Source organism: Molothrus ater, unplaced genomic scaffold, assembly GCF_012460135.2.
Source record: "Molothrus ater isolate BHLD 08-10-18 breed brown headed cowbird unplaced genomic scaffold, BPBGC_Mater_1.1 matUn_MA706, whole genome shotgun sequence".
Lineage (NCBI taxonomy): Eukaryota > Metazoa > Chordata > Aves > Passeriformes > Icteridae > Molothrus > Molothrus ater.
Genome location: NW_023416442.2, coordinates 15,067 through 29,950, shown reverse-complemented (window position 1 = coordinate 29,950; position 14,884 = coordinate 15,067). Strand labels below are relative to the sequence as shown.

The 14,884-nt window shown below is 55.9% G+C and overlaps 3 protein-coding genes across 3 annotated transcripts; 2 read left to right on the top strand and 1 right to left on the bottom strand.

Moving 5' to 3' along the window:
* The first annotated feature begins 6 nt into the window (after positions 1-6).
* Positions 7-2,462, top strand: LOC118693239 (filaggrin-2-like). Its single transcript, XM_054518191.1, has 2 exons — positions 7-1,418; positions 1,677-2,462. The coding sequence occupies exons 1-2, from the start codon at positions 547-549 to the stop codon at positions 2,422-2,424; spliced, it is 1,620 nt and encodes a 539-aa protein (XP_054374166.1). The 5' UTR covers positions 7-546; the 3' UTR covers positions 2,425-2,462.
* On the top strand, positions 2,449-9,861 carry LOC118693241 (basic proline-rich protein-like; the record flags this gene model as incomplete). The annotated part of the gene is made up of 4 exons (XM_054518192.1): positions 2,449-2,602; positions 3,937-7,900; positions 8,515-8,581; positions 9,314-9,861. Coding segments are annotated over 2 exons (1,998 nt in total), but the record flags the coding sequence as incomplete, so codon positions are not given.
* A 1,186-nt stretch (positions 9,862-11,047) lies between these two features.
* Positions 11,048-14,857, bottom strand: ELOB (elongin B). The gene is made up of 4 exons (XM_036393634.2): positions 14,778-14,857; positions 14,080-14,214; positions 12,650-12,758; positions 11,048-11,232 (listed from the first exon to the last, which is right to left on the bottom strand). The coding sequence occupies exons 1-4, from the start codon at positions 14,778-14,780 to the stop codon at positions 11,120-11,122; spliced, it is 360 nt and encodes a 119-aa protein (XP_036249527.1). The 5' UTR covers positions 14,781-14,857; the 3' UTR covers positions 11,048-11,119.
* Positions 14,858-14,884: the final 27 nt, after the last annotated feature.

Here is a 14,884-nt window from a genome sequence, read left to right as displayed (position 1 = left end):
GCGCTGGCGCGGGCGCCCGGCGGCGCCTTGGGGACATCGCTGGGGACATCGCTGGGGACGTCGCTGCTGCCGGCCGCGCGCCTCAGCCTGCCCTCGTCACCCGTGGCCGCCTCGGCGCTGCCGCCCGTGTCCCCCCTTGTCACCAAGGCCACCCCGGCCAGGCTCGGCGGCGGCGTCACCGCCAAGGCCGCGCCGCCCCTCGATGTCCCCAAGGTCACCAAAGCCGCCGGCGTCGCCAAGGTGGCCGCAGGTGGTGGTGGCGGCAAAGTGACCGTGGGGGTGGCACTGACGGACAGCAAGGCCACCAACGCCACCAACAGCGAGGGCAAGGCTGGTGTCACCAAGGCCACCACGGGGGACAGCAAGGGGGGCATTGTCACCGTGGGAGCGTCGCCAGGTGACAGCAAGGGTGGCATTGTCACCACGGGGGACACCAAGCCTGGCATTGTCACTGTGGGAGCATCACCAGGGGACACCAAGCCCAGCATTGTCACCACGAGTGTCACCAAGGCCACCACAGGGGACACCAAGCCTGGCCTTGTCACCATGGGAGCATCACCAGGGGACACCAAGCCTGGCCTTGTCCCCTCAGATGTCCCCAAGGCCACCACAGGTGACCCCAGGGCTCCCGGCCTTGTCCCCTCGGGTGTCCCCAAGGCCACCCCCGCTGTCCCCGCCGGGGTCAGTCCCTTGGGCGCCGCCATCCTCAGGGCCAGCGCCGACGCCACCGCCAAGGCCACGGCCATGGCCACGCTGGGAGCGGCCACCAAGGCCACCGGTATGGCCACCAGTATGGCCAGTGTGGCCACCAGTGCCACCAGTTTGAGCAACGATGGAGCTGCCACCAAGGCCACCAGTGCCACCAGTCTGACCAGTCTGACCAGTTTGAGCAGTGATGGAGCTGCCACCAGTGCCACCAGTTTGGCCACTGGGACCAGTTTGGCCTCTGCCGCTGCTGCCCGCTGTCACCGTCACGGCCGCTGTCACCAGGGCCACTCCCAGTGCCACCAGTGCCACCAGTGCCGCGGCTCCCAGTGCTCCCAGTACGGCTCCCAGTGCTCCCAGTACGACCCCAGCAATGGCTCCCAGTGCTCCCAGTACGACCCCAGCAATGGCTCCCAGTGTCACCAGCCCGGCCAGAGCCACCCCCAGTGTCACCAATACCGGGAGTGTCACCGGCGCTGCGAGGGCCACCAGTGTCACCAGTGTCACCAGTGTCACCAGTACGGCTGCAGCTCCCAGTATGACCAGTTTGACCAGTATGGCTGCTCCCAGTGTCACCAGTTTGAACAGTGTGACTGCTCCCAGTGTCACCAGTATGGCAGCTCCCAGTGTCACCAGTTTGAACAGTGCGGCTCCCAGTTTGACCAGTCTGACCAGTGCTGCTGCTCCCAGTGCTCCCAGTCTGACCAGTGCGGCTGCTCCCAGTGCTCCCAGTCTGACCAGTGCGGCTGCTCCCAGTGCTCCCAGTATCACCAGTACCAGCATGGCCATGGCTCCCGGTGCCACCAGCACTCCCAGTCTGACCAGTACCGGTGCTCCCAGTGCTCCCAGTATCACCAGTACGACCACGGCAGCGGCTCCCAGTGTCACCAGTGCTGCTCCCAGTGCTCCCAGTGTCACCAGTGCTGCGCCTCAGAGTGCTCCCAGTATCACCAGTGCCACCATGGCGGCGCCTCCCAGTGCTCCCAGTATCACCAGTACCAGCACAGCTGTGGCTCCCAGTGCCACCAGTGCCACCATGGCGGCGTCTCCCAGTGTCACCAGTGCTCCCAGTATGACCAGTACAACCAGTACGACCTTGGCTGTGGCTCCCAGTGCCACCAGTGCCACCAGTGCTCCCAGTACCATCGTGGCATCGGCTCCCAGTGCTCCCAGTGCGACCAGTACAACCATGGCGTCGGCTCCCAGTGCTCCCAGTTTGACCAGTACGACCTTGGCTGTGGCTCCCAGTGCTCCCAGCACCATCCCAGCAGCGCCTCCCAGTGCTCCCAGTATCACCAGTGCGACCGTGGCTGCGTCTCCCAGTGCTCCCAGTATCACCAGTACAAGCATGGCATCGGCTCCCAGTGCTCCCAGTACCATCCCGGCAGCGCCTCCCAGTGCTCCCAGTATCACCAGTACGACCGTGGCATCTGCTCCCAGTGCTCCCGGTGCTCCCAGTATCACCAGTACAACCATGGCATCGGCTCCCAGTGCTCCCAGTACCATCCCGGCAGCGCCTCCCAGTGCTCCCAGTGCTCCCAGTATCACCAATACGACCTTGACTGTGGCTCCCAGTGCTCCCAGTATCACCAGTTCGGCCGTGGCTGCGCCTCCCAGTGCTCCCAGTGCTCCCAGTTCCACCAGCACCGACACCGTTCCCATGGACACCAGCGCTCCCAGTGCTCCCAGTGCTCCCAGTTTGCCGCCGCCCACCGCTGACGTCACCGCTGACGTCACCGCTGACGTCACCCGCCGCCGCCGCGCCCAAGAGCTCCTCGTCCTCGTCCTCGTCCTCCTCCTCTTCCTCCTCCTCGTCCTCCTCCTCGTCCGACTCCGACTCCGATTCCAGCTCCAGCGACTCCGACTCCGCCCCGCCCTCGCCGGCCCCGCCCACCGGGTAAGGACACGCCCCCCCTTCTCGCTGGCCACGCCCATGGCATGGAACCCCGCCCCTATTGCACCAATGGGGGGAAATCCCTAAGTTAGGCCCCACCCATCAGCTGAAGCCCCGCCCCTAATGAAGATTGTATTAATTACCATTCTAAAATTAGGCTCCGCCCACTAAGGACACGCCCCTCGCTGGCCACGCCCATTACATGGAACCCCGCCCCAATGAAGATTGTATTAATTACCATTCTAAAATTAGGCTCCGCCCACTGACGACACGCCTCTTTCTTGCTGGCCACGCCCACTGGGTGGAACCCCACCCCTATGGCGCCAATTGGGGGCATCACCTTCCTTCAATTAAGCCCCGCCCATCAGCTGAGGCCCCGCCCCCTCCTTAGAGAATATAATTCCTCTTCTAGAATTAGGCCACGCCCACCATCTGAGGCCCCACCCCTTAATGCAAAATAAGATGATCTGTCTTCCTAAAATTAAGCCACGCCCACTGGCTGAGGCCACGCCCCTTTGAAGGAATCGCTTTCCTTAGATTAGGCCCCGCCCCACGTGCAGATATTAGCGGTCTCTTCCCGAAATGAGGCCACGCCCACTGAGTTAAGCCCCGCCCCTTTGAGCGGATGGGATCCATTCCCTTCCCAGGTTACGCCGGTGTCCCCAAGGTGTCACTGCCACCCCTGTCCCCAAGGTGCCACCAACCCCTGTCCCCTGTCCCTCGGGGTGTCCCCGTGTCCCCAAGGGTCACTCCATCAGTGTCCCCATGTGCCCAAGGTGCCACCAACCCCTGCCCGGTGTCCCCAAGGTGCCACCAACCCCTGTCCATTGTCCCCAGGGGTGTCCCCGTGTCCCCAAGGGTCACTGCCACCAGTGTCCCCGTGTCCCCAAGGTGCCACCAACCCCTGCCCCGTGTCCCCAAGGGTCACTCCATCAGTGTCCCTTTGTCACCAAGGATGTCACTAACCCCAGCCCGGTGTCCCCAAGGTGTCACCCGTCCCTGTCCCATGTCCCCAAGTGTCTCCTAATTATGGTCCCTGTGTCCCCAAGGTGCCACCTATTCCTGTCCCATGTCCCTGAGGGTGTCCCCGTGTCCCCAAGGGTCACTGCCACCAGTGTCCCCATGTCCCCAAGGTGCCACCAACCCCTGTCCAGTGTCCCCAGGGGTCACTCCCACCCCTGTCCCTGAGGGTGTCCCCAGGGGTCACTGCCACCAGTGTCCCCATGTCCCCAAGGTGCCACCCACCCCTGTCCAGTGTCCCCAAGGTGTCCCCAAGTCCTTCCCGTTGTCCCCAAGCTGCCCCCCCCGCGTCCCCCCTGACCCCGTTGTCCCCGCAGGTCCCCAAGCTCCGCCCCCGCTGTCGCCGCCGCCGCTGGCCCCGCCCCCGGAGTCCCGGAGCCGCCTCCCGGAGTCCCCGCGGCGCCCGAAGGCTCCGCCCCCGCCGAGGCCACGCCCCCCGCGGCCGCCGTCGTGGTCGCGCCCCGGCGCAAGCGGCGCCGCTCTTCCTCCTCCTCCTCCTCATCCTCCTCCTCCTCCTCCTCCTCCTCTTCCTCCTCCTCCTCCAGCTCCTCCTCCTCTTCCTCCTCATCCTCCTCCTCCTCTTCCTCCTCCTCTTCCTCCTCTTCTTCCTCCTCCTCCTCCTCTTCCTCCTCCTCCTCCTCCTCCTCCTCCGAGGCCCCGCCCGAGGCCCCGCCCCAGCCCGCCCCTCCCCCCACCGCGGCCGAGCCCGCCCCCCCCGCAGGCCCCGCCCCCTCCGCCACCACCCCGGCCACGCCCACCGCGGCAACGGCCACGCCCACCCCGGCCACGCCCTCGGTGTCTGCGGCCCCCGCGGCCACGCCCACTTCTACAGCGGCCACGCCCACCACCGCTGCGGCCACGCCCGCTGCGGCCACGCCCTTGCTGTCACTCAAACCCGCGGCCATGGGCGGGGCCTCGGCTTTGCCCCGCCCACCCGGCTCGCTGCTGTCACTCACGCCGGGCGGGGGGCGTGGCCTGCGCCCTTCGCCCCGCCCTCCCGGCTCTTTGCTCTCATTGGCCACGGCCGGGAGGGGCGTGGCCGGGCGGGGGCGGCGGCCCCTTCCCCCTATTGGCTGCCCGCAGCCCAGGCTCCGCCTCCTTCCAGCGGGCGGCCACGCCCTTTTTGGCCACGCCCACGCGCGGGGGGTGGAGCACCCGCTCCCCCTCCTCCCCCTTCCTGCGGGGGGGCGTGGGCGGGGGGGCGTGGCCTCGGCTGGGCGGGGGCGGTTCCTGCCTGCACCGTTTCCACGGCAACCTCGGAGGGGCGGGGCTCGGCTGCTCCGCCCGCTTGGGGGGCGGGGCTTGCATGCACCGTTTCCACGGCAACATGGGCGTGGCCTCGGTGGCGGCGGCCAATCGGGTGAGCCCCTGCGGCCACCGCGGCTGCTGCTACCACGGCAGGGGCGGGGCCTCGCTGGGAGGGGGCGGGGCCACGCCCAGAAGCCCCTCCCCTTTCGCCATGACGCCCAGCATGGCCGCCCGCATGGCCCAGTACTCCCAGTACGGCACCAGCAGCTCCCAGTACGGCTCCGCCTCCTCCCAGTACAGCCCCGCCTCCTCCCAGTATAGCCCCGCCTCCTCCCAGTACAGCCCCGCCTCCTCCCAGTACGGCTCCAGCGGCTCCCAGCTGAGCTCGGCCGTGGCCTCCCAGTACTCCCAGTACTCCCAGTACGCCCAGCTGGCCTCCCAGTACTCCCAGTACTCCCAGTACGGCAGCGCCGACGCCTCCTCCCAGTACGGGGCGGGCGACGCCTCCCAGTACGCCCAGTACGCCGCCAGCGCCGCCCAGTACGCGGCGGCGGCCGCGGCGGCCTCAGCCAATAGCAGCGCGGGGGGCGGGGCCAGCGAGGCCTCCCAGTACGCGGCCGCCGCCGGGACCCAGTACGGGACTGGGGGCGGGGCCCAGAGCGCGGCGGGAGGGGCGGGAGGGGGCGGGGCCGCGGCGGGAGGGGGCGGGGCCACGTGGGCGGGGGAGGGGGGGCACGCAGGAAGGGTGGGCGGGGAGCGGGGGAGGGGTGAGCTGGGGCAACTGGGTCTCGCCCGCTCAGTAGGGAGGAAACCGGGGGGGTTTGGACCCAAAATTTTGGGGGGTTTGGACCCAGACCGGGGGCCCCGCGCGGTGGTTTGGGGGCTCAGGATGGAAATTTGGGGAGGTTTTTAAAAAAACCCGGGGGGTTCTGGGCCGAAATTTGGGGTTTTTAGCCCCAAATGTGTGCGAGAGGCGCCCCGCGAGGGGCGTGGCTAAAGGGTGAAGCCCCGCCCCCTCCTCGTCCGGAGGCGGAGTCAGCGTCGGCGCTTCCCGGCTGGGCCCCGCCCCCTGCACGCGATTGGCGGAGGTGAGAGCCGGGGGCGGGGCCCTGGGGAAAGGGGCGGGGCTAAAAGGGAGGGTGGGGGTTGGAAAGGGAGAATTCCGGATTTTGGGGTGAAAATTCCCAATTTTGGGTAAAAACGTTCCCAGTTTTGGGGTAAAAATTCCCAGTTTTGGGGTGGATTTGGGGGTAAAAATTCTTAATTTGGGGTAAAAATGCCCATTTTTGGGGTGGATTTTTGGGTAAAAAATTCCCAGTTTTAGGGTGGATTTTGGGGGTAAAAATTCCTAATTTGGGGTAAAAATGCCCATTTTTGGGGTGGATTTTAAGGTGAAAATTCTCAGTTTCGGGGTGGCTTTAGGGCCTAAATTTCCCTATTTTGGGGTGGATTTTGGGGTAAAAATTTCCCATATTTGGCGTAGATTTTAAGGTGGAAATTCCCGATTTTGGGGTAAAAATTTCCCAATTTTAGGTTAGAATTTGGGGTAAAAATTCCCATTTTAGGGGTGGATTTTAAGGTGGAAATTCTCAATTTTAGTGTGGCTTTTAAGGTAGAAATTCCCAGTTTTGGGGTGGATTTTGGGGTAAATGTTCTCATTTTAGGGGTGGATTTTAAAATGGAAACTCAAATTTTTGGGTGGATTTGGGGGTAAAAATACCCATTTTTTGGGGGGGGGTTTAAGGCAGAAAATCCCAATTTTGAGGTAAAAATTTCCCAGTTTTGGGTGGTGGATTTTGGTGTAAATATTTCCATTTTAGGGGTGGATTTCAAGGTGGAAATTCGAATTTTTGGGTGCATTTTGGGTTAAAAAATTCCCATTTATGGGTGGATTTTGGGTTCAAAATTTCCAATTTTAGGGTAAAAAATTCCCAACTTTGGGGTGGATTTGGGGGTAAATGTTCCCGTTTCTGGGGTGGATTTTGGGGTAAAAAATTCCCAGTTTTGGGCTGGATTTTAAGGTGGAAATTCCCGATTTTGGGCAGATTTTTAAGTGGAGTTTGGGGTACAAATGTCTGGTTCTGGTTGGTGGAGTTTGGGGTGAAAATGTTCGATTTTGGGATGGATTCGAGGGCGGATTTTGGGGTTAAAATTCCCAGGCTCGGGGTGGTTTTGGTGGTGAATTTTGGGGTGAAAATTTGTAATTTTGGGGTGGATTTAAGGGTAAAAATCCGTAGCTTCGGAATGGATTTGGGGGTGAAAATTCCCAATTTTGGGGTGGATTTAAATGGAAAAAAATTCCCAGTTTCAGAGTAAAAATTGCCAATTTTGGGGTGGATTTTGGGCTTAAAATTTAGAGTTTAGGGTGGATTTAAGGGTAAAAATTCCCATTTTTGGGGTGGGTTTAAAGGTAAAAATTCCCATTTTTGGGGTGGGTTTGGTTGTAAAAATGCTCAGGATTGTGTTGGATTCAAGGTTATAAAATCCCAATTTTGGGGTGGGTTTGGGGTAAAAAACCCCGAATTTTGGGGAGAAAATTCCCAGTTTTGGGTTGGATTTTGGGGTGAAAATTTGGGGGTTTTGGGTGCATTTTGGGTTAAAAGTTCTTCGTTTTGGGGAGGAAGTTGGGTTAAAAAAATCCCAGTTTTGGGGTGGATTTTGGGGTAAACTTTCCCATTTTTGGGCTGAACTTTGGGGTAAAAAACCCGAATTTTGGGGTGAAAGTTCCCATTTTTGGGGTGGATCTTGGGGATTAAAATTGCCTATTTTAGGGTGGATTTTGGGGTAAAAATTCCCATTTTTAGGATGGATTTTAAGGTGGTAATTCCTGGGTTCGGGGTAAAAAAAATTTCGCATTTTCGGGGTGAATCTTCAGGTGGAAACGCCCAATTTTGGGGTAAAAAATGCCGAGTTTTGGGGGTGGGTTTTGGGGTGAAATGTCCCAGATTTGGGCAGACCCGGGGCCTGACCTGTGCCCATTGCAGGTGGCACCGGGGGTGGCACCTGGGGGTGACCGCGGTGGCCTCGTGCGGGGTGAGCATCGGGGGGGGACGGGAAATTCGGGGACGTTTCGGGGGGATTTGGGGTCCTCGTGAAAAAAGACAATTTTGGGGTGAAAATAGCGAATTTTGGGGCAGGATTTGGGGTAAAATACTCGGTTAAAGGGGTGGATTTGGGGTGAAAAATTCCCGTTTTGAGGATGGATTTTGGGGTGGAAATTCGGGGTGAAATTTCCCGTTTTGGGCTGGAAATTCGGGGTGAAATTTCCCGTTTTGGGCTGGAAATTCGGGGTGAAATTTCCCGTTTTGGGGATGGATTTTAGGGTGAAAAGTCCCAGTTTTGGGGGCAGATCATTGGGTGGAATTCGGGGTAAAAATGCTCGAATTAAGGGGTGGATTTTGGGGCAGAATTTGGGGTAAAAGTTCCCATTTTGGGGCTGGACTTTGGGGTGAAAATTCCCATTTTGGGGCTGGACTTTGGGGTGAAAATGTCCCATTTGGGGGTGGATTTTGGGGTGAAAAATGACCAATTTGGGGGTGGATTTTGGGGTGAAACCCAGCAGTTTTGGGGCATGATTTGGGGTAGAAATGCTGGATTTTCGAGGTGGTTTTTAGGATGAAAATGCCCAGTTTGGGGGTTGTTTTTAGGGTGAAAACGCTCAGTTTGCAGGTGGATTTTGGGATGAAAACGCCCGCTCTGAGGGCGGATTTTAGGGTAAAAATGTCGTTTTTTGGGTGAAAATGTCGCATTTGGGGCTGGACTTTGGGGTAGAAATGCCTGGATTTGGGGTGGGTTTTGGGGTAAAAACGCTGAGTTTGGGGGCGGATTTTGGAGGTGAAAATTCCCAATTTAAGGGCGGATTTTAGGATGGAATTGTCCATTTTGGGGGCGGATTTTGGGGTGAATTTCACCAAGTTTGGGGGTGGATTTTGGGATAAAACTGCCTGGTTTTGGGGGTGGATTTCGGGGTCACCTTGCCCAGTTTGGGGGTGGAATTTGGGGTGAAACTTCTGAAGTTTGGGGGTGGAATTTGGGGTGAAACTTCTGAAGTTTGGGGGTGGAATTTGGGGTGAAACTTCTGAAGTTTGGGGGTGGTTTTTGGGGTGAAATCTCTGCATTTTGGGGTTGGTGTTTTGCTGCAAACTCCGATTTTGGGGGTTGGTTTTAGGGGGGGAATTTGGGGGTTCCAGGGCTCAGCCTGGGCAGGGAGGGGGTGTGGGGATTTTGGGGCAGATTTGGGGGATTTTGGGTCTGGGGGCTTTGACCTTTGCCCCATTGCAGGATTTGGGGCGGGGTCACTCTGAGGGGGGCGGGGTCACTGTGGGGGGGGGCGGGGTTTGGTCACTCCGTGGTCACTCTGGGGGTGACCCCTGGGGGGGGGGCGGGGCTGGGGTCACTCCGTGGGTCCCCATTTGGGGTCACCGCGGGGGCGGGGTCACTCCTCAGGTCACGGCGGGGTCACGGCGGGGTCAGCGCCCCTCCCCCCACGCCGGCGCTGCCGCTCCAGGGACCCTCGGGAGCCGCGGGTACGTGTGGGGGAGGGGCCCCGCGGGGGCCGGGACCCCCCCCCAAAAACGGCTCCGGGGCCCCACCCCCACCCCCCAGATCTGGGGGGGTCAAAGGGGAGGGGTCACAAAATCCCCACCCCCCCCCCCCCCTTTCCCCTCCCCCGCTCCCGCCCGGCCGCTGGGGGGCGCCCTGGCCCCGCCCCCTCACCCCTCTCTTCTCTTGCAGCTCCGCCCCCCGAAGCTCCGCCCCCGACTTCAGGCCCCGCCCCCTTTTACCTCCTAAACCCTCCCCTTTTATCTGCAAGCTCCGCCCCTTTTTCCTATCTAAGCCCCGCCTGTTTTTTCCTGACCACGCCCCTGCTTTGACCCCGCCCTCTCCTGATTAAGCCCCGCCCCCTTTTTCTCCAGGCTCCACCCATTTTATCTGCAAGTCCCGCCCCCTTTTTGTTCTGTTTCCTGTTTTACATTAAAACGACCCAAAATGGAGTGGGCGTGGTCTCTGCTGGGGGAGGGGGCGGGGCTTGGGTTGGTCCATTTTAGGGGAGGGGGGGATGGGAAATGGGGAGACCCCAAAAACCCCAAAATTCCTCCCAAAATCCTCCTGGGAACCCAAAAATGCCCTCAGGACGCCCAAATTCCCCCTAAAACCTCAACAATTCCCTTGGGACCCCCAAAATCTTCCCCAAAACCAAAAAATTCCCTTGGGATCCTCAAATTCCACCTCATGACCCCCAAATTTTCCCCCAAAATTCCCTCAGGACCACCAAATCTACCCAAAAAAAAGCCTCACAACTCCCCCAAAATGGAAAAAAACGTGGAAATTACCCCAAAATATCCCCTGAAATATCTCTGAAATTACCTCAAAATGTCCCTGAAATTACCCCAAAAATAATTTTGTGATATATCCCAAATTTTATATTTATATATTATATATTCATATTACATATTTGTATATTTATAAATATATCATTTATATATTTTATAATAATAAATATTATTATTATATAATGTTTATATATTTAAATATAAATATATAATAATATATTAATATATAAGCATTATTGTATAAATATATAATAACATATATTATTTATATATATTTATATATTATAATAAAAATATTTTTGGGATATATCCACAAAATTACCCCAAAATACCCCTGAAATTACCCCAAAAATATCCCTAAAATTGTACCCCCAAAATATCCCTAAAATACTCCCAAAATCATCCCAAAATATCCTCAAAATATCTCCAGAAATATCCCTGAAATATCCTCAAAATTATCCCCAAATATCCCTGAAATTATCCCCAAATATCCCTGAAATTATCCCAAAAATATCCCTGAAATTGTACCCCAAATATCCCTGAAATTACCCCAAAATCTCCCTGAAATTACCCCAAAATATCCCTGAAATTACCCCAAAATCTCCCTGAAATTACCCAAAATCTCCCTGAAATTACCCCAAAAATATCCCTGAAATTATCCAAAAAAATCCCTGAAATTATCCAAAAATATCCCTGAAATTATCCCCCAATATCCCTGGAATTACCCCAAAATCTCCCTGAAATTACCCCATAATTCCCTTTGACCCCCTCCCCCCCAGACATTTCCAGTCTTTTTTCTATTTTTTATTATTTTGGTTTTTTATTTCTCCCCTCCCCCACCCCACCCCCTCCCCCATTCCCCCCCCCCCCCGTCCCCAGGAGCCCCAAAACCGCCGGATCTGAGCCCAAAAAGGGGCGCTCAGGGCAGGGGGGGGTCGGTGGCGGCGCCGGTCGAGTCCTGGGGCTTCATCACATCCGGCAGCTCCGGGGGGCTGGAGAAGGGCTCGATGCGCAGCCCCTCGAAGGACTCCTCTGGCCAGGAGGGGGTTAAAAAATCACACACCCGGGACCCCAACATCCGACACGGAACGGGCAAAAAAATACCCCAAAAAAAAACCCCAAAATCCGACACGGAACGGGCAAAAAAAACCCCAAAAAAAACCCCAAAATCCGACACGGAACGGGCAAAAAAAAAACCCAAAAAAAACCCCCAAATCCGACACGGAACGGGCAAAAAAAAACCCCAAAAAAACCCCCAAAATCCGACATGGAACGGGCAAAAAATACCCCAAAAAAAACCCCAAAATCCGACACGGAACGGGCAAAAAAAACCCCAAAAAAACCCCAAAATCCGACACGGAACGGGCAAAAAAAAAACCCAAAAAAAACCCCCAAATCCGACACGGAACGGGCAAAAAAAAACCCCAAAAAAACCCCCAAAATCCGACACGGAACGAGCAAAAAAACCCCAAAAAAACCCCGAAAAATCACACACCCGGGACCCCAACGTCCAACACGGAACGGGCAAAAAAAACCCCAAAAAAATACCTGAAAAATTCCCACCCAGGAACCCCAAAATCTGACACGGAACGGGCAAAAAAAACCCCAAAAAAACCCCAAAATCTGACACGGAACGGGCAAAAAAAACCCCAAAAAAAAAACCCGAAAAATTCCCACCGGGAAAACCCAAATATCCAACCCAGAACGGGCAAAAATACCCAAAAAAAAAACCCCGAAAAATTCCCACCCCAAAATCCAACCCAGAACGGACAAGAACACCCCAAAAAAACCAGCCCAAAATTCTCACCTGGGAACCCCCAAAATCCAACCCACAAAGGACAAAAATGCCCCCCCAAAAAATACCCTAAAAATTCCCACCTGGAAACCCTGAAAATTCCCTTTAGGAACCCCAAACATCCCCAAAATCCCCTTTATTCCCCCCACACTCCCTTTATCCCCCCAAATCCCCTTTATTCCCCCCAAATCCCCTTCAGACCCCCCCAAATCTCCCCATTTTCCCCCCAAATCCCCTTTATCCCCCCAAATCCCCGTTTTTCCCCCCAAATCTCCCCTTTTTTCCCCCCAAACTCCCCTTTATCCCCCCAAATCCCCTTTTTTCCCCCCAAACTCCCCTTTATCCCCCCAAATCCCCTTTATTCCCCCCAAATCCCCTTTCTCCCCCCCAAATCCCCTTTTTTCCCCCCAAATCCCCTTTTTTCCCCCCAAATCCCCTTTATCCCCCCAAATCCCCTTTATCCCCCCAAACTCCCTTTATTCCCCCCAAATCCCCCCTTTTTTCCCCCCCTTTTCCCCTTGCAGACCCCCCCAAATCCCCTTTTTTCCCCCCAAATCCCCTTTTTTCCCCCCAAATCTCCCCTTTTTTCCCCCCAAATCCCCTTTATCCCCCCAAATCTCCCCGTTTTTCCCCCTTTTCCCCTTGCAGACCCACCCCCGTTGCGCAGGGCCAGCCCCACGGTGGCCGGCGCCTGGGGCCGCGCTGTCTGGCTCGTGAAGCCGCAGTCGCCCAAGGTCTTGGAGTCCTCCAGCAGCTGGTCATCCTGGGGGGGGGAAAAACCATGGAAATTACCCCAAAATGTACCCTGGGGTATCCCCAAAATACCCCCAAAGTTACCCCAAAATACCCCCTAAGTTACCCCAAAATATCCTCAAAATACCCCCAAAGTTACCCCAAAATGTACCCTGGAGTATCCCCAAAATACCCCCAAAGTTACCCCAAAATATCCTCAAAATATCCCCAAAATACCCCAAAAGTTACCCCAAAATGTCCCCAAAGTTACCCCAAAATATCCTCAAAATATCCCCAAAGATACCCCAAAATGTACCCTGGAGTATCCCCAAAATATCCTCAAAATATCCCCAAAGATACCCCAAAATGTACCCTGGAGTATCCCCAAAATATCCTCAAAATATCCCCAAAGATACCCCAAAATGTACCCTGGAGTATCCCCAAAATATCCTCAAAATATCCCCAAAGATACCCCAAAATGTACCCTGGAGTATCCCCAAAATATCCTCAAAATATCCCCAAAGATACCCCAAAATGTACCCTGGAGTATCCCCAAAATACCCCCAAAGTTACCCCAAAACATCCCCTGAAGTGTCCTCAAAATACCCCCAAAGTTACCCCAAAATGTCCCCTGGAGTATCCCCAAAATACCCCCAAAATTACCCCAAAATGTCCCCTGAGGTATCCCCAAAATACCCCCAAAGTTACCCCAAAATGTCCCCTAAAGTATCCTCAAAATACCCCAAAATGTACCCTGAGGTATCCTCAAAATGTCCCCAAAGCCACGCCAAAATATTCCCTAAAGTACCCTCAAAATATCCCCAAAATTACCCCAAAATATCCCCTGAAGTACCCTCAAAATGTCCCCAAAGTTACCCCAAAATATCCCCAAAGTTATCCCAAAATATCCCCTGAAATATCTCTGAAATTACCTCAAAATGTCCCTGAAATTATCCCAAAAATATCCCTGAAATATCCTCGAAATTATCCCCAAATATCCCTGGAATTATCCCAAAACATCCCCTGAGATATCCTCAGAATTATCCCCAAAATTACCCCAAAAGATTCCCTGAAATATCTGTGAAATCATCCCAAAATATCCCTAAAATTCTCCCAAAAGATCTCCTGAAATATCCCTAAAATATCCTTAAAATCTCCTCAAATCCCCTCAAAATCCCCCTCAAACACCCCTTAAACCCCCCTAAATCCCCTCAAACCTCCCCAAACCGCCCCCCCTAGAATCCACCAAAATTTCCCCTTAAAACTCCCCTAAAACCCCCAAAAATCCCCCAAATTTCCTCTAAAAACCCCCAAACCCCCCCAAATCTCCCCATTAACCCCTCAGTGCCCGCCTTGTAGAGCCGCTGCTCCTCGGGCGGCCGGTGCAGGATTCCCTGCACGATTCTCTTCAGCTCCAGCACGGTCGAGGATTCCTTGGCCTCGGTGAAAATCGTCGTCTTGTGCCGCCGGATCATCAGGAACACGTCCTGGAAGCCGAAAAAATTGCGATTTTGGAGGATTTTTATTCCATTTTTGAGGGGTTTTATTCCATTTTTGAGAGTTTTTATTCCATTTTAGGCCGCGGCTCCTGAGGGAGTGGGCGTGGTTAGGATTAGGGGGCGTGGCTAGTGAGGAAAAAGGAGGTGGCCACTACATAAAAGAAGGCGGAGTTTGCCTTTTAAGGGCGTAACTAATTATTAAAAGGTGTAATTAAATCAGGAGGGGCGTGGTTGTTAAAATTTCAGGGTTATTTGCATAAAAATAATGAGGGTTTGGGATTATTGAGGGGCGTGGTTTGCGTGAGGGGATGTGGGCGTGGCTTCAGTGAGGGGGGCGCGAGCAAAAGTGGGCGTGGCCTCGCTGAGGGGAGCCGCCCGCGCGCTTTGGAGGGGGGGGCGGTTTTAGGGCGAAATTTCGGCATTTCGGGCAAATTCCTTCGCGCTTTTCCCGATCCCGCCGGGATCCCAAAGTGACCAAAAAGCTCCGGAACGGCCCCAAAATCGCCGCGGAGCCGCCGCCGCCTCCTCCTCCCCCCCGGGGGCTCTCTCACCATGGCGGCCGCTCCACCGGCTCCGTCTGCGCCGGGTCCGCCGCGATCCCAGCGGCCCCCACGGCGCCCGCGCGCGCGCAGAAAGGAGCACAAAATCTCGCGAGAGC